Source organism: Echeneis naucrates, chromosome 5 (genome assembly GCF_900963305.1).
Source record: "Echeneis naucrates chromosome 5, fEcheNa1.1, whole genome shotgun sequence".
In the NCBI taxonomy this organism is placed as follows: Eukaryota; Metazoa; Chordata; class Actinopteri; order Carangiformes; family Echeneidae; genus Echeneis; species Echeneis naucrates.
Window position 1 is genome coordinate 12,128,509 of NC_042515.1, and position 16,798 is coordinate 12,145,306.

General features: G+C 39.0%; 3 protein-coding genes across 4 annotated transcripts; all 3 read right to left on the bottom strand.

Moving 5' to 3' along the window:
* Positions 1-1,218: 1,218 nt before the first annotated feature.
* Positions 1,219-6,599, bottom strand: hyal2b (hyaluronidase 2b). 2 transcript variants are annotated; one of them, XM_029502023.1, is made up of 5 exons: positions 6,450-6,599; positions 4,949-5,931; positions 4,517-4,606; positions 4,340-4,429; positions 1,219-2,732 (listed from the first exon to the last, which is right to left on the bottom strand). In XM_029502023.1, the coding sequence occupies exons 2-5, from the start codon at positions 5,900-5,902 to the stop codon at positions 2,685-2,687; spliced, it is 1,182 nt and encodes a 393-aa protein (XP_029357883.1). In that variant the 5' UTR covers positions 5,903-5,931; positions 6,450-6,599; the 3' UTR covers positions 1,219-2,684. The 2 variants fall into 2 exon arrangements, with proteins under 2 accessions (XP_029357883.1, XP_029357882.1); XM_029502022.1 differs by having other exon boundaries at positions 1,219-4,429.
* A 2,506-nt stretch (positions 6,600-9,105) lies between these two features.
* On the bottom strand, positions 9,106-11,350 carry tusc2b (tumor suppressor 2, mitochondrial calcium regulator b). Its single transcript, XM_029502616.1, has 4 exons — positions 11,241-11,350; positions 10,331-10,597; positions 9,991-10,111; positions 9,106-9,890 (listed from the first exon to the last, which is right to left on the bottom strand). Exons 2-4 carry the CDS (start codon positions 10,477-10,479, stop codon positions 9,825-9,827), a joined length of 336 nt encoding a protein of 111 aa, XP_029358476.1. The 5' UTR covers positions 10,480-10,597; positions 11,241-11,350; the 3' UTR covers positions 9,106-9,824.
* Positions 11,351-12,432: 1,082 nt separating this feature from the next.
* Positions 12,433-16,516, bottom strand: rassf1 (Ras association domain family member 1). Its single transcript, XM_029502852.1, has 6 exons — positions 16,225-16,516; positions 14,753-14,877; positions 13,263-13,367; positions 12,896-13,184; positions 12,699-12,814; positions 12,433-12,582 (listed from the first exon to the last, which is right to left on the bottom strand). The coding sequence occupies exons 1-6, from the start codon at positions 16,514-16,516 to the stop codon at positions 12,433-12,435; spliced, it is 1,077 nt and encodes a 358-aa protein (XP_029358712.1).
* Between the last annotated feature and the right edge of the window lie 282 nt (positions 16,517-16,798).

The window sequence follows — 16,798 nt, forward strand, 5'->3', positions numbered from 1 at the left end:
TGCAACACGTAATGTGTTCAACTACTCCGCCTCTTAGGAAATTAGCCCGGACTGCTAGTCACCATGGTTACCAGCATCAACGAGCCAAGCTAAGGTTAAACCAGACTTAGCTTTATAGCTAGCTACACTAGCATAAGCTGAGCTAGCTAAAGTGCGGAGCCGCGAATCTTAACTCACTAATTCTCGCCTCCATTTTTTCCGTCATCCTGCATCTATGACATGAAGTACAATCCTAAAAGGAGGCAGAGGAGGAACTAGACATGGAGCACACAGGACAGTCTATTAATCAAGGTGAATAGTAGAGACAGAAACACGAGGTAACACACAGCACAACCAAGACTAGATAGAGACTGGACCCCTCCACAGACCGGTTCTGGGGCCTCTTTAACTGAAGGTATGTTTGAGCTGTAAACATGTCTGTAGCAGAATCGCATCAGTGTATTGTATAATGACAATAAAGCTACTTTGATTCCTGTATTTCTTTGAACTTTTACTTAAGTAATTTTTTAAGCAAATACTTTTGTACTTTAATTTTAGTAATATTTTGACGAAACTACTTTAATTGTATTGGGATAATATTTGACAGGAGTGTCTGTACTTTTACTGAAGTAGTGACCTTGTGTACTCTGTCCCTCTGGTTGTTGGGCTTTCTTTTTTTACTCCTGCTCTTTCCATCACACTGTGTCGCCGTCAGGCTCACTGATGTTTACATGAGGGGAGAGACTCACAGGTCTGAGATGGGGGGGGTCTCTATTCCTTCTGCTAAACTACCACATTGCCATTATTGATCATTAAGATATGATATTGGGGGTGATGTTGTGGGTGGTTTGGATAACCTACCCACCAACCCCCATAAATTATGCCTATGAGTTTATATATTCATTTAAAAAAAAAAATGTTTTGAAATGATGTACAATTTTAGACAATTATTTTTTACAATATCACAAATTTTCCTAACATCATCCAATTTCAGTGTCCTGAATTAAACTTTCAGTATCTATGTGCATATCCTGAAGCTCCAAATTGCTGTAAAAACACCATTCTATATTCATGTACGACCCTAAAGCACTGAGATTTATAATTTTACTTAATTCCCTTTCTTCATGCATCTTTGTTTCTAACTATTGTATGCTGAATAAACATATTTCATATGACTGCAGGGAAGAAATAAACGGCACAAAACATTTTCTTAACAAGTATTTTTTTAATATTGAAATTCTTTCATGTAAAAGGTGACTATGAAATGTTATTAAATATAAAACCCATTTATTTTTCTCCAGTTTGGTCTCAAAAAATAGCAACAATGCACTTTGGTAAAATAAGGCTTTTAAATTATGTTCATTTGTCACCTTAACACTCCTTAACACAAAACAATGTCACTGCAACACTTGAGAAGCGGGATGGGATTATGTTAAACATAAACACTGGTGTAATTCAACTGGTGCTTTAACATAGTATTAATTGTAAACGTTTTTACAATTTGGTGTTCAAACTTGAAATTCTAACATTGTTCTCAAACTTTGCAATTGCAACATTGTCAAGAGAGCCAGAGTAGTTTTTGGATGTTTTAGTTCAGTTACTCAGTAGGTGCGATATTATTACTGGTGTGGATGGAAATTTATTTTAAGGTTATTTATCATAATCTTTAGAAATAAACCATCGGGGCCAATTCAAGGTTGTAAGTGTCATTCTGGTGAAAATGATTGACAATATGTGCCTAACATACTTGTATATCAAGCATAAAACACGTAGAAAACACAAAATTCCTCCTCTGAAGGACTTTTTCCATTTATCTCTAAATATGAATTTAGCTTCTGTTCGAAATCTAAGGAGAACACTGTGGGTAGTGTGCTACTATTACACATGGCTAATATCTTTTCCATCTTTGCATACAGCAGAAACCACTTATTATGCTGAATTTGATTAATTTGTTAAGCACTCCTTGTTTTAACAAATTATGGTCAAAGCTAATGACAAATGAAACATCGCATAATTTTACAATGACTTGAGTAAAAAGTCATGGAAGGGTAACAATCTTACAAGCACCCATTTCTGTTCAGACAAGATTCACAGTGAACAGATCACTGATCACATTAAATGGATGAACACAAAATATACTGTAATGCATTCGCTGTATCATTAATGGCCTCTGTAACCAACAAAATATCAATTTCATCTCATGTACACAAGTTAAATCCAGAACTAGCTCAATAGAAAAATTGTTAAAGTGCAGAATTCAAAAGTAAAACTACAGTATTGCATTGTATTGCAATACTGGTTATGGGATACTACATTTTCCAGTTTATGAACAATTATTAAGTACCTGAAAACTTTTTGAGCACTTACTTACAGATTAAATCCAGAAACTGCATTATAAATCTGAAATGGTTCTGCTATCTTTGGTCAGGCACATATATTTGCTCTACTAGACTGAAGACGTACCTACAGCAGTTGCTGTTAACAGTGTCACTGGCAGGAGCCCACCTGACACAAGCTACAATGCAAGAAAGTAAATACACATCATACAAAAAACCCCCATTCTGAAATTTAACGTTTTTTGTTTTCAACATGAATCATTCTTATAGTGACATCCACGGAAATATGAGGATACTTTTTGCATCAAACAAATAGTAACATTTGTCTTTACTTGCCTTAATTGATCTGACCTGATGGACATTATGGAGTCAATATTGGCATATAACACTGTGCTCACAGACAAGAAGAGATGACTTCTACCCAAAAAACAAAACAAAACACAATAATCACAACCTGTAGACAAAATCAACTGGATAAAAAAAAAAAAAGTATGTTATAGCCCAGTTAAAGCATATTTCCAAACGTAAACATGAGGTCCAGCCATGCTGTCCATAAGTCAAAGACAATGAAGGAAATTTCAGACTGCTTCTGCAATAATTGATCACTTGTGGCATTATTATGTTATTCATAAGGCAATATATCATAAGACTTAACTTGATTTATTGACAGACAAACTTTTAGGCATCAATACCTAAAAGTACCGTTTTGCTGCAGTGCATCAACTTATTATTATATGGCAATGGGGATCAATGTACCTTTTTCTCAAACCTTTGCTTCGGCATCATGTTGTTCCATTGGTGAACAACAGGCCATTTGGTGATGTGCTCACTCTAGCTGCAGCACATTATCAACTAATTTGTATTCCAACCATTAAATTACTCCATAATCACTACTCCATTAATACATGAGTAGCCAGTAACTATTAGTACATAATTAAATTACTACTCAGCACTCAGGGGTCAGAGTGCAATAGTCTTCATTTTGAGCTAATGTGTAATGTTTTGTGGCCGTGTCTTTACTATCCAGGGCCATTATGGAGCACAGCAAATGTGTTAAAAAGTTTAGATTTTTGCAATCATTCAAAATTTTACTCAGTTACTTGCTAATTTTTTTGCCAATAATTGTATTATTATGCCGAAGAGTCAATAATGGAAGAGATTTTAAATGAAAATATCCATTCAGAACTTTCTCAATTTTTCTGTCCCTGCCTTTAGACTGCAGCAGACTAACACCCACCCCAAATGCTCTCACTGGCTGAGACACGTGATGGCGCCCACCCCAACCCAATAGTTATGAACAAACAACACCTCCTGTGGCCCATGGTTTGTTTGTACGTATATTCATAGCCAGTGAGCAGCGTACAATAAAATTAATAATCAAAAAATGTGTTTATTTGCAATAAAATAATAGTTTATTAATTATTGTGTTAAACAATAACGTGTTAACTTGCGCAGCCCAAGTTGGAATATTGTTTGATGGAGACGAGTTCCAGTTGGGAGTCCTGAGGACACAGATCTTCCAGTGCACCTCTTAGACAAATATACTCTTTCTTTTTGGATGTGTGCTGGAATAAAAATGCCCTGACGAACTGGGAGATGACGACAGAATTAACTGACTGCAGCTGTCGATCCATCACTATTACTAATGCACAGTATCCTACAACTTTTATGTTGAAAAGTCTGGTCTGGCAGAACCTGTGAATAATTTGGACTTCTCTGTTTCCTTAGTGTAGCAGTGTGAGGAGTCCTAGTGGGAGTAAAAGGCAAAGAGGCCAGGTACCAAAGACAGAGGAGGCTTTATTCTGCCCTTTTTCTTTTTGAGCACAAGCCTCACCCCTGTACCCTTGGTAGCACTGGCACTGGAAGTGTGTGCGGAAAAGAGCCAGCTCGGCTTGGCCAGGCACTCCTGTAACCTTCAGCTGGCCACCTTTATTGGTGATGCGGTGTGTTAAGGGGCTAAGATGCAGATACACATCGCTGTCTTGGACTCTGCGAAGACAGCGGCCATGGGATTTACACACTACCTGACTGCACTGCTCTGCTGCCGTAGAAACATTGAGGAGATATTGGCCCAGTGGTCCTCGAAGATACTCATTTAGGATGAAGCAGCTGGTCTGGAGGATAAATTAAATTCTGTTAACTTCAAATTACTGAACACCAGGACATTAAACAACATAAGAGCAGTAATGTGACAAACTTACATTGCTGCTAGCATAAGATGTGTCTCCCCAGATGATTACACCTGCAGCTCCGAGTGCAATACTCTCACCAATGGTGGAAACAAGATCTCTCTACAAAAACATGTACATATACAGTTCAGTACTGCACCCTATAATTTGCCCCAAGAGACTTAAGCTGTGAAATTATTTAATTAACTGAGTTCAAATATTTGATAACATTTTTTATTTTTGTTTGTTTCAAAAAAGTAAAAGCTACTCTACTCAATTCCAAATCACTATGAATTCACTGCTATTTAAGCTTTGTGGCCGATTGCCAAACCAATCATTTAAAGATATTAAATTATTCAGTGATTGATCAAAATGAATTCATAGATTAATTGTATTTTTAAATATAGTACCAAATATTCTACACAACATCCTATGTTTAATGAATTGTTGCTTTAACCAACTAACCTCAGTTAGGAGGTCCATCTTATTATTGATGTAAGTAGGTCTGGTATAAACAAAAACAGGACGGGCTAATCCATCCCCAACAGATGCCAGGCGCATTGCTTCCTTCACTCTGTTACGGACAAAAAGACGCCCAAAATCTGTCGACTTCAGTACAGAATCCATGTATATAGACGGGAAGAATGCTGTGCACTCCATCCACAACCAGTTCAATTGGTCGTTGCGAGCCATCTCCACGCCAGGGCAGCGGCCAGTGTAGTTCTTTAGGCCACCCCTGTAGTCATGGTTGTAACAGTCAGGAAACAGGTAAAAGCCCCACAGCTGATTTGGCCTAAGATTCTTGGCTTGTTTTAGAGTCTCCAGCATAAATCTGCTGGCTGATAGCTCAAATTCCTGCTGGGCAACTTTAGCAACTTGTTCTGGAGTCCACTTAGGATTCTTTTTTGCCACCATTTCACGGGATTTATTTCGATAGATATCTTTATTATTCCAATTTCGGATCCACAGTGGGCGCCATTCCTCCCAGTCGATAACGGCCAAACCTTTTGCCTCTGGCTCACGTATATATTTCTGCACACCTTCAGGCATCTTTTCATAGTGTTGACTGAGGCTGGCCACCTGTGGAAGACCCCCATTCACTGCGGTGCCACCATGCTCATAGTAAGGATACAACCCGAGACGCTCCTTATAGAAAATTGTTAGATTCTGCCGGACAAAGCCTTCATTGGGGGACGCCACAATGTCAAACTGGCCAAGAGAAAAAGTTACGCGATGTCGCGGGGCACAGTCCTGCGTTGGGGCATTCCATGCAAGAAGAACCGGCTTCTGGGAATATAATGGCCGTCTTGTCTGCTTTACATCAGCTGAACATAAGACTGTCCACAATGCAAACAGAGTCAGTAGCAACCAGGGCAGCTGGCCAGATGTGGTGAAGACAGCGTGAAACCCAGTTTCCATGGTCACTGTTCACCTTTTCTCCTCTTTCTCTAGAAAAGAAAACAAGAAGGCATTTTCATGACAAAAATTGATACTAATTTCAAATATCCTCACAGATAATGAAATGAACTAATCTGTCACAAACGTTGCACCCGTGAAAAGATATTTTTCCTTGCTTCCTGTTGTTTCTAGTTACCTTCTTGAAACTGGGGGAATCGATAATAAATCAATACATTTTTACTGTTGGGTAACCGAATCGACCATAACAGAGTAAAGAGGGCCAGTTTGTTACCAGTATCACAAGATCCAGTTTAAGAGACAGCTTTCTTATGTAATTATTTGTATCTCTCTAATTACAATCTGTGAAGTAAACGTTGGTAAAGTGAACTGTAAGAGAAAATGTTTATCCGTTAGTTGCTCTTCTCTCACGCTAGTTTAAACTGCTTCCATTCAGAGACCAAAATCAACCTAACTTCAGAAAGCTGGCTGAAAGTTTCAATGAACTGCTAAACGTGCTAAGTTAGCTAACGGGACGGTTCTTTTTCCAGTTCACTTCACTTTATCTGACCTGTTCCGATGAAGCCGACGGCAGGGGTTTATTCCACTCATGTAACCGACACATAAATTACTTTTCCACAGCCCTGCCATGTGAAAATTAACAGTGAAAGTCCCGTTAGTCCATGCTGATGTCTGATATATTCTCCAGCCACAGCTAACTGAGAAGCTACTGCGACGACGACGGCTAAAGTTCACTCACAGCGGCTCAGTCCATTTGGGCACTGACATGGGGAGAAGCTGTGGATTCAGGAAGGACACAATTTGCTTATTTTGGCTTTTTTATCGATAGAACTAGAGGTTGTTCAGTGAAATACATATGAACTCACAATTTTAGATCAATATCATTACATTTCGTGTAAGAAATTTGAGTATGCATTACATTTTACTTTAACTCGCCCCCTCAATAAAGATCGCGGTCGACTCCATAGAAGAAGTTAGGACCAGATAAAAAAAGTCCCCTCACACTCCTGTCAACGTTGTCCTGCTCCCGTTTACTGAAAGGTGAATAGACTTGATAGATTACAGTCTAAACAGAGATGGCTGACAATGTGACAAATATTCCATAAAATCGTGAAAAATATACATAGGTAAAAATGCAAAATTAACCAAAAGCATCAAAGTAAAAAGTAAACGAAGAAAGGCGACCCCCCTTTTTTAAGTGTTTTATAATATATAATCATCTGAAAGAAATAGTTTAGCGCTCAAGGCAGTGCTAATGGCAACTAAGTATTTTGTATACAGATGAGAATTACAACCTCTCCAGATCACTTGCATCTTTCTAAAGATAAGCATAATTTTCATATTGGGTGGAGAGTGAAGATGTGTCTCAAACGTGTGTCTTACCAGCAATCTCTTTCTCACTGCACTTCAGATGAAAGTAGATGATACAAACTGTTCCAGGTGTGGAACCAGGATGCATACAGGTCAAACAGTCCTATTAGTCTGTCCAATTATCACTTTCCTTTCACAGAGGAAACCAAACCAGTCATATATTCTTGGTTGAAATCCACCACTGACTTTTGTTAAATAGCCAAGAGACTCCACCTCTGCTTGACCACTATTTTACATACTGTATGCAAAACCCCTCACAGTGCTGCCCACTTTTCTTTTTAGAAAAGGGCTTCGGAGTTTCAAAGAGTGACCCTTTGGCCTGCCTTTCCGATGTGGTCAGATTTATACACAATATATGCAGTTTAAAGTTCATTGACTGGTCAAACAGAACAAACTCTCAGCTTGAGGCTTTCCCATGATATTTAGGTCTTAGTTGACATATTTAAGAAAGTGGAGCCTTCGTCATTTGATGTGTGTAAGGAAAGCCTGTAAGGACCAATTGACCATGAGAGTTTTTACTCCAGGCATGAAGCATAAGAAGTAGGCAACAGCAACAACAAAATTCTGATTTAGACATTTACAGTTACACTATAGATGATAAAACTTGTGGCTCTTGTGAGTTAATATTGTATACATGCTTTATGCAGTGTATTATTAGTTCAAGATGGAAGTGATGGTACATCTGATAGTTCATGAATGACTTCATGTTAAGCTCTCAAGAAATAAAGTTGCTTACATTAAAGTATGCATTTTACACAATTTACCTCAAAGGATCATAATAACTTTATAACGTCAAATATGCACGCAAAACTACAGATTGTTGATTGCTTTTGCTGTTTTTACAGCAGGTTTGTAAATATTGAAAATAATTCACACATTCTATTTGAAAAGGTAAAAAACTGAAAATTGAAATGGTCCTAATAAATAATGGCATATCTTTAAATTTCACGATTTTGCTTCTCTAGACTAGGGCAGTTTGCTGAGTAAAGTATTTTTTGTTACCTGATGCTGTATTTCATCTCATTGCCTTACGTATTATTACAGCTTTGCAAAAGTAAGCAAAAGGTACTTCCACATCTCTCCTGAAAAAGGGTACTTGCCCAGAGGACTAGTACAGAGTATAATCGTTTCGTGGAAGCAATAAAGTGGAGTGGATTTTGGCAGTCCTCTTCATCCTCAAAAGAGACCAATACAACAGAAGGCTTTATAGAAATCCCTTTCCCATGGAAACGTTGTTGATGGCTGTCACTACCTCATTAGTGGAAACACACACATACACATACTTCATGTCCAAACAATAGTTTGCCTTCACAATTTCCTCCGCAGGTGGATAAGATCATCGTAGCTGGAGGTCAGGGGCATTGTTTGCACTACATGGATCCTGTCAGTTCATTTTAGAATTGGCAACGTTTGATGAAAAGGTAAAATATGCTTCGTTATAAGAGATTATTTGACAAACTGCTCTTATTAGTTTGCCAAACAACTCTTACCAAGTGGCTTGACCTGGAAAACCATGTTTGACCTCAGAAACTTCCTTCACCTTCCCTGGATTTTGATTCAGGTTACAAATTACTTGTCAAATTAGTAAAACTCCAGGTGATGGAACTATTTATATGGAAGGCAGAAAAATTGTTTCATCAAAAACATTTACAAAAATTAATCCATACCCATATTTTGGTATTATATCAATTATTATCAGAGATTGTTCTAAAGTATTTCACCCCAGAGGAGATGCACTTTGATAATCTATACAACAATAATGTATGAGTATAGAAAAGGGTCATGACACAGTTTAGCATTTCATATTGTATTTGAAAAAAAAACAAAAAAACAAAACAAAACAAAAAAACAACAGAAACAAAACAGTTATAAATTAAAAGTAAAACATAGTATGCCAAAGCAGCAAAAAAACAACAGGATATCTTATTGGACTCAACGCTGCCGTGTACATGTGTGGCTCTGAGGTCACCGAAGTCCATCAAAAACGATAATATGACATTAACCCACTTTAGATTTTGTGGGCCACTGATTGTCAACTCCCTCTGCTGTGACCAATAAGCAGATCCTGTTCCATGCATAATAAAAGCAAGTCGTGGCGGTGTCAAAAAACTAAAGTGTACACTTAAACTTTCCTGGTCTACATATGACTGTGACAGGAGAAAGAACTGGTTACATTCTCCTTGAACTCCTAGAGTTCAGTGAATTATACCAGAAAACAACCCTCAGCAGGACTGAGGATGGTTACATTTCAATCCATGTCTGCACACACATTCACACATACATGCACACAAATCATGATGTGTAAACTGAGTAGCTTTTGCCAACTTGGCACCCTTATAGACCCACGACACCAGCCTATTCTGTGTATGCACACAAGCCAAAAACAGGTCACATGCAAGGCTCAGCACACATTGCATTGGCCTGTCCATGTAAGGGCATCAAATATGTCAATAGAACATGTTATTTTAAAAGGATGTTCAGGCTTCCAGCTGTATGGGTAGCCAGAGGACGGAGTTGACACAGTGGCTAATCTGAGACACTCCTCAGGCAGTCATCAGGCTTCACAGAGGACAACTGGGAAATCTACATGAATACAAGGGTGGTCGAGTTTTATAATTCCCTGTAACGACACAAAAGAGAGATTTAAATGGTATAAACTAATAATCCAGAGAAGTGTAGCTGAAGACAAAAAGCTGAGCTTACCGTTATGATTTCCTTACCTGAGGTGTTAGGTTTTTTTGAATCCTCTTCAGTTTGGCCTTTTTACGTCCATTTTTTGTCACAATTGTCTCTTCATAGAACTCATGGGCCAAGTCACCATCTTCGTCAAAGAACATAGAGCTGCAGGAAAGGGAACAACTTAATTGTTCATACATAATAGACTTATGTGCACTAAAAACATTCATTAAATGTAAAAATGACAGGTTGTCATGGCTTGTCAATTACAAGACCATTTAATGTGATGCAAAACACAACTACTACAAGAACAACAACAAATGTAAGACAAAATGACTCAGTCTACTGTGAAATGTAGTTACATCAGACTGGGGCTTTATTTACCTTCGTCTAGTAAACACAAACGGTGTTGCACCGTGAAAACTTCGAACTCTTGCCAGTGACTGCCCATTTCCATCTTTGGTTGGATCATCCGCACTACCTGAGCCAGAAAAAGGCCAAAATCCTTTGGATTTGGAGCCGCTACCACCCATCTTCAGCTGCAGCACATTATTTTCTTGGGTCTCAGGACTGCCAGTGGTTCTACAGCGTTACTGTGCTCGATGAGATGTCACCTTCAGGACCGAAAACCTATAATAGTCGCACATAAACCTACGGCAAAAGTCAGAGGTCAGCTGTTTTTTTTTTTTTTGGGTGATATAAATTCAAATAAATACATAGAAAAAGATAAGTTGGACAAATATGTATTTCTTACTCAGAAATATTTTTTTTTTTTTGAGATATGAAAATGTCAAAGATAGAAAAAGCCATATGAGTTGCAATAGAACACACACACGTATGTGTGTGTGTGTAGTAATAGGTTGACCTCTAGTCATTATATATCATACGTGTGTGTGTGTGTGTGTGTGTGTGTCCCACTAACATCAGCACAATCCAGACAATTAAGTTTTATTGAAACGTTTCCTTGGGTCGTTGTTCAGATTGGTTAGACTGATGAACATGAAACATTAGTCAGCTCTTCGTAAAGTCTCGGTGACATTATGATATTTGGAGAGAGGAGCAGCTAATTTTGCTAGCTAACCTTGGCAGACATGTCCCCGGCGTCCCCACATGTGTGTTTAGTCTCCGTCATGTCACTTTTATGTCCCGGCTGCCGACATAACCATCACACACAGACAATTAGCCGTCTGTTAGCACTAGCCGGGTTGTTTATGCCTGGTTTACCAAACTACGCTGTCGTCTTTAGCTCCGGTAATAATCTGCGTTCGTCGCTGCAGGCTGGGTGGAAACATACCTACAGCGATCTGCTCACAGGTGAGAGATGTGCTGGTGTGAGTTTTATCTCGGTGTTGTCTTTTCTGCAGCCACACGGTGCTCAGACACACTGTCGGTGATGACGCTAGCTGTTTATGCTAACTAACGTAGCGCGTCTCCGTCGGTCCGTTCGGATTGGCCGCGTCGCGGTGAGCTGCCGCCGCCCCACGGACAGGAGTGTGAAACTGTACAACTACACAACCACAGCAACTGTACAGGCACTACAACAACGAGACAAACAAACAAAAACCGCTGTGAACGTACCCACTTGCTAACTACCTGGACATGCTGTGTGTGTTGAGCGGACAGCTAGAAAGAAAAGGATCAGACGCTTTGGGGATGTTTGTAATGGTTTGGGTTTTTACGTATTATCTGAAAAGAAATGAACTCTTAAAGCAGCAACATACAGCGGCATTATACACAATGATGCAATTCCAACTAAAAAGCAACAACCCGTGAGAGAAAAGGTCCACAAAGACCTGCTTTTCTGTTTGGTGTGGCTTTCTAAGACGGCCATCTAACCCTAACCCATCATTAAATGATTTCAAACTAACAGGATCCTATATTATGGAAAAGATGTCCAGAGAAAAATGCTATTGATGTATATAAAATACCATGTAGTTGGAATACAACGATCAGTGATTACATGTGAGTCTTTAGTGCACAAAACTTAAACAAACCTTGTGCCTAATGTAAAATCTAAAATCAACACAATGAGGATAAGTGACACGCTTTAATGCCATCTTCTCATTAGATAATCATGTTAGTGATTCACATTCTAACCTGTCCAGCTCAAACGTAAAAACAGCCTAAATGAAACTAAATGTGACATAAAATGTCCTGAAGATAAACCAGATAAATAAAAATAATAAAAAAAAATTCTAACATTTCTATAAATAATCAAGCAGCATGTTATTCTTTTATATATAAAACTGCAATTAATTAAGCTGATAGTAATTCTTAAAAAAATAAGTTCATAACATAAAAGTGTCACAATGTTTAGTAGGATCATTTGAGATATGACAGCAGTTTTCCTGCTTGTTAAACAACCATTATTCAAAAATGTCCTCCTTTTCGCATAGCTGTAAATTCTCAGATTGGCCCATGATACTTTTTAAAATGGCAGAAGGCTCTTCTTGATGTAAATATAATCTCAGATGCATCACTCAGAGTCAACCAGGAGTAGTAATCCTCGACATGGCCTGTCTCATCCTTTCTCTTGCAAGACCGTAGCGTTTCACAATTTGCCGGACATGCTCTTCCTCCTCGCGCTGGAGGATTCGCAGAAAGTTGCACAACTCTGGAAAGCTAAATGCATCCCACTGTGGAGGAGAGCATTTTTACACTAGTTGTAGTGGTGCATATATGGCCAGAGCAATTTTATAATATTTTGGAAAAATACTAATATAATCATTCTAAGAGGCGGATGGAAACTTACATTGACGTCTCCTGTTTCATTTTCTTTCAAAACCAAACTCAGGACTTTTTCACTGGGGCCAGCACTCAAGCGCAAGTAGAGTGGACATTCATCATCAGACAATTTCCGCATGTATACTAGAGGGGAAACAAAAAACATAATTCAATAATTGATGGGATGTTTTGTTTCATTTGAACACATAATATTAAGAGTGCTACCTTGGCTTTGTCTCTCAGTGCGTTCAAACAGGGCAAACTTGGCTGGGTTGTCCACTACGGTGAACTTGTTGAGCAATGCCTGAATGACTTCCCGTACCCGTGTTTGGGAACTTATATGGAGGTGCTTTGCAGTGTCTTTAGGGAGGTAGAAAGATGTTCGCCTTTTCATCCGTTTATCCTGCTGAACCTGCTCTTCTGTTGTACAGACACTTGGAGGAGGAGGGAGGGAAATTGGTCGATGTAACTGAAATTGGACCTTGATGAAACCAGTGTAGAATCCATCTTTATTCTGCAAGGAAAACAGATGTGTAGCAGGGACAGGGAGCAATTTTTCATGCCTGAGTGGTCGAACAAAACAGTCACTTACAACCATCATGTAGAGATTGCTGTTGACCTGAGCATTGTACTCCTTAACTTTCTGTTGAATCTCACCAACACTTAACTCCTGTTTGCCCAGCTCAATCTGGTCATCCTGAAAAATAAAGAACAGGAAGTCCAGAAACTGGCCCACATGTTGTCAGCAGAAGGTCTTCACTAATGAGCTTTAAGAATAAAATGAAAGTGACAGAGTTGAAGTAAAAGTAGGACAAAGTCAGTCACACTTTCAAATTAAGCTGCACACGATTCACTGTCACCAAACACAAAGGGATAGCTGTGCACTACAGGACAATTCAATAGCCTCACTTTTGATGTGGCAAAGAAAGATGGAGATGCAGTAAAGTACAAGTCCAGCAATGAGCCGCTGTCCTCTTGGCTGCGGAGAGAGTCACTTCCTCTACTTCCCCAGGTCATCTCGAATGTCCAGATGAGCCAGTATTTGGACACTTTAAGGTTTCTATCATCTCCTCTATTTTAAGATGAAATCCAGATTTTTATGCTCTCCAGTCATTCCAATGTCTGCAGAAGACTGACCGTACTAACAGCTCTTTCACTTTAGCACCTCCATTTGCTCCTCCCAGACAATAAAACTTCACAAAGACACCCAAAGAGCCAGCTGACTCCCAATGACAGCTGCTTAAATTAGCCTGTTCTCCTGATGTTTGGATCTTCTTTCAGATGTGTGTGAGAGGAAAGTAAAAATGCTCTTCACCATACATATAGTCTATGTATGGTATCAATTTCATCCACATTATGACTCCACCAAAACCATTCTACTTTCTCGCCTCCCTTCAGCGCCTAGCATCCAACCACTAAGATCATATTAAATCAGGAAAAATATAGTTTAGGACAATGAATACTACAAAGTTATAGGTTGTAAGGTTGGACTGTGATAATGATGAAAAAAGAATTATCAATGTGTTCATATTAATATGACAAAATAATCACAACTCGAGCAAAAGCTTATTAATGAAACTAATGCACAGAAAAGCTTCCTTAGAATCATCTGATCAGCTGTCCACAGACTCTGGGTTTTTAGCTGTTTTATGATAAGTAGTGTCATGTTGTATAATAAGGACAGCTGTTTTATTGTGACATTGAGTTGTCCACTCTGCTCAGCTCTCTCCTAAATTAGCTTCTGTATAGATGCTTTGACAGTGAATAGGTCATAAACCCAGTATCTCTGGGGACAAATGGCACACTGAAACACCGCAGGACAAGTGTGGACAATCTGGTTGTTTCCATCTGCTTTGACCTGCCCAGCTGCACAATATGAACGAAGGCAGAAATGAGATTGAATTACTTTTCTCTGTAGCTACCTTTGCTTGGTTCCATAGTTTAATCATTCGGTCACAGTTTAAATGTATTTTTCTTGGAAAATGATGTGTAAAATAATTCTTTCGTATAAAAATTACAGGAATGAAGCCCTAGTTGTGTACAAGTACAAATTAAAATTGTGATTGTAACTCTTTTCCTCACCACATTTGTGTCTGTCTCGACGGAGTCAACAGAGAAATCTGCCTGATCTGTTAGCAAACCTCCATCTGTGCTGCAGTCCAGGTGGATAAACGGTCGGCAGCGGTAGTGACAAGTGTAATTGCAGTCTGAGAATGAGAGAGAAAGAGAGAGAGAGAGGGATTGAGACCATTAGAGGGTTTTACGTTCTCAGTTATGCTTTGGCTGCTGGTCAACTCTAGCTGTGTAAAGACCTCTGCTCTAGATTATGTTCAGTAATCTGTCTCTGTGCTTAGAAGAATCACCCAAATCACATTTACCGCAATTCAGTATCAATGCTACATAAGAAACATAGTAATATTTTTCAAATTGTAAAAAACAGATTTGCTCGCGGTGGATGTTAAATTATTAATTGATTATAGTTTGCTATCACCCCTTCACCTATTTGTTTCTAAACCCAACAGTAAAGTAAAGTTATTTCTTTTGTTGTACTGGCCCTTCAATAGGCCACAGAAATGCCGAAAGTCAAACGATGTAGCGAAACAGAGATGTCTGTGCAAATACCCAGTTAAAACATGGCCCCAGGCCTTCCTTCAGACTGGAAAAAACTGATAACGTTTCTCATGGCTGGAAAACATAACAGAAGCATCCTGCATTCTGGAAATGCTCAACATTTGAAAGTGAGGACTATTTTGGAGCTTTGAAAAGGTCCAAAGGTTTCAGAGCTGCTTTAAATGTAATTTTAGGATCAATTTTTTGCTATTTTTATGAGGTTAATTATTTTATCTTAACACCCTTTGTCTTTACAAAATAAGCAACGATTCACAATATCCATTGCTAGTCTCATAGGCAGAAAAACCCAGCTGTCCCCTCTCATGCAATGAAGATTCAGTGGCTGGTTGCCTGCTTTTGCTTTTTAGGTCACTGCCTGCAGTAAAAAACATGTCCATCGTGTACACAACAAACTTATAGCATAAGCCTGGTGTTACTCTACATTTTTCTAACTGCAATGAAGAAGAAAAATATTAAAATGCTACAGCCAATAATCTATTAATCAATCTTTCAGCTAATTCCAGCTGCCCCACTATGTCTGTGGCTCATGACACCAATCCCATGCTTTACTTCCAAACAGGTACATTTTTTAAAATTTATATCAGATTTGATCTTCAGTTTTTTTTATATAAGTATTTAAATAAATTGCAGCTGCAGCTGGCTACTGTTGTTTGGGGGTTACTAACAGCAAGAGAGTGGGTGTGGGCTTGATTAAAAATAAACTACAATCTATGTGTGGTCATGCTAATGAAGGAATATATCTCAGTGTATGTCAGTGCAGCCTTGCATTGCTCACTCATTTGTTTTTAATACAATGGAGCTCTATGGGACAGTGCAGTAAGCTTTGGATACACCAACAATATTATAATATCACAACCACAGAATGTGGTTACTGGACTCATCCTTTAAACAAATTAAATTACTCTTAATCATGAAGTACTCACTGGTGCAACGTAAACTCTGCTTATAAAGGCCCCAGATGAATTCTCCACACAGGTCACACCAGGTGAGATGAGTGTAACTGTAGGGATGGAAGTCATGACCCACTCCAGCCGCTAGTTTGTGACATCCAGGCGTCTCAATGCTGACGCTGTCCCCAACCAGACGGACAACATTGAAGGTGCAGGGCTGATCCAGGTTTACAGATGGCGGGGCAGTGCGAGCTACAGGAGCAGCCAGCTCTATGGGATCGCTGACACTGAGGTCCTGCAGCTCGATCAGCTCACATTTAGACATCTTGCCCTTGATACAGACGCTGACATGTCAAGTCAGAATTTGTAGTCCATGAAATAGTGGATGTAGATCCAGGTCGGATAAAACACAGCATTAGAATTCACACTTGTCCTTGAGGACGGTGTCGTGGATGTCAGGCTCTGATGAGATGTGCTTGGATCAAAAAGCTCCACGTTAATTTGATCCACTTATAGCTTTGCATGCCGTGCAGAAGACAAGCAGCCAATCAATCCTTAGGGGCTGTAAGACAGTGAAAATGTCCGTGCACATTATGACATGGGTCAG

What these genes read in the sequence shown, in the direction of transcription:
- tusc2b (XM_029502616.1), bottom strand. Translation starts at nt 10,479, where the DNA reads ATGGGTGGTAGCGGCTCCAAATCCAAAGGATTTTGGCCTTTTTCTGGC. An exon ending in TTTGTGTTTACTAGACGAAG is followed by an intron (nt 10,112 to 10,330) that starts GTAAATAAAGCC and finishes CCTTTCCTGCAG; the next exon opens with CTCTATGTTCTTTGACGAAG. An exon ending in AAAAAAACCTAACACCTCAG is followed by an intron (nt 9,891 to 9,990) that starts GTAAGGAAATCA and finishes GTGTCGTTACAG; the next exon opens with GGAATTATAAAACTCGACCA.
- hyal2b (XM_029502022.1), bottom strand. Translation starts at nt 5,902, where the DNA reads ATGGAAACTGGGTTTCACGCTGTCTTCACCACATCTGGCCAGCTGCCC. An exon ending in AGATGGACCTCCTAACTGAG is followed by an intron (nt 4,607 to 4,948) that starts GTTAGTTGGTTA and finishes ATGTTTTTGTAG; the next exon opens with AGAGATCTTGTTTCCACCAT. An exon ending in CATCTTATGCTAGCAGCAAT is followed by an intron (nt 4,430 to 4,516) that starts GTAAGTTTGTCA and finishes TTTATCCTCCAG; the next exon opens with ACCAGCTGCTTCATCCTAAA.
- rassf1 (XM_029502852.1), bottom strand. Translation starts at nt 16,516, where the DNA reads ATGTCTAAATGTGAGCTGATCGAGCTGCAGGACCTCAGTGTCAGCGAT. An exon ending in GCAGAGTTTACGTTGCACCA is followed by an intron (nt 14,878 to 16,224) that starts GTGAGTACTTCA and finishes TCTCATTCTCAG; the next exon opens with ACTGCAATTACACTTGTCAC. An exon ending in GCAATCTCTACATGATGGTT is followed by an intron (nt 13,185 to 13,262) that starts GTAAGTGACTGT and finishes TTTTCCTTGCAG; the next exon opens with AATAAAGATGGATTCTACAC.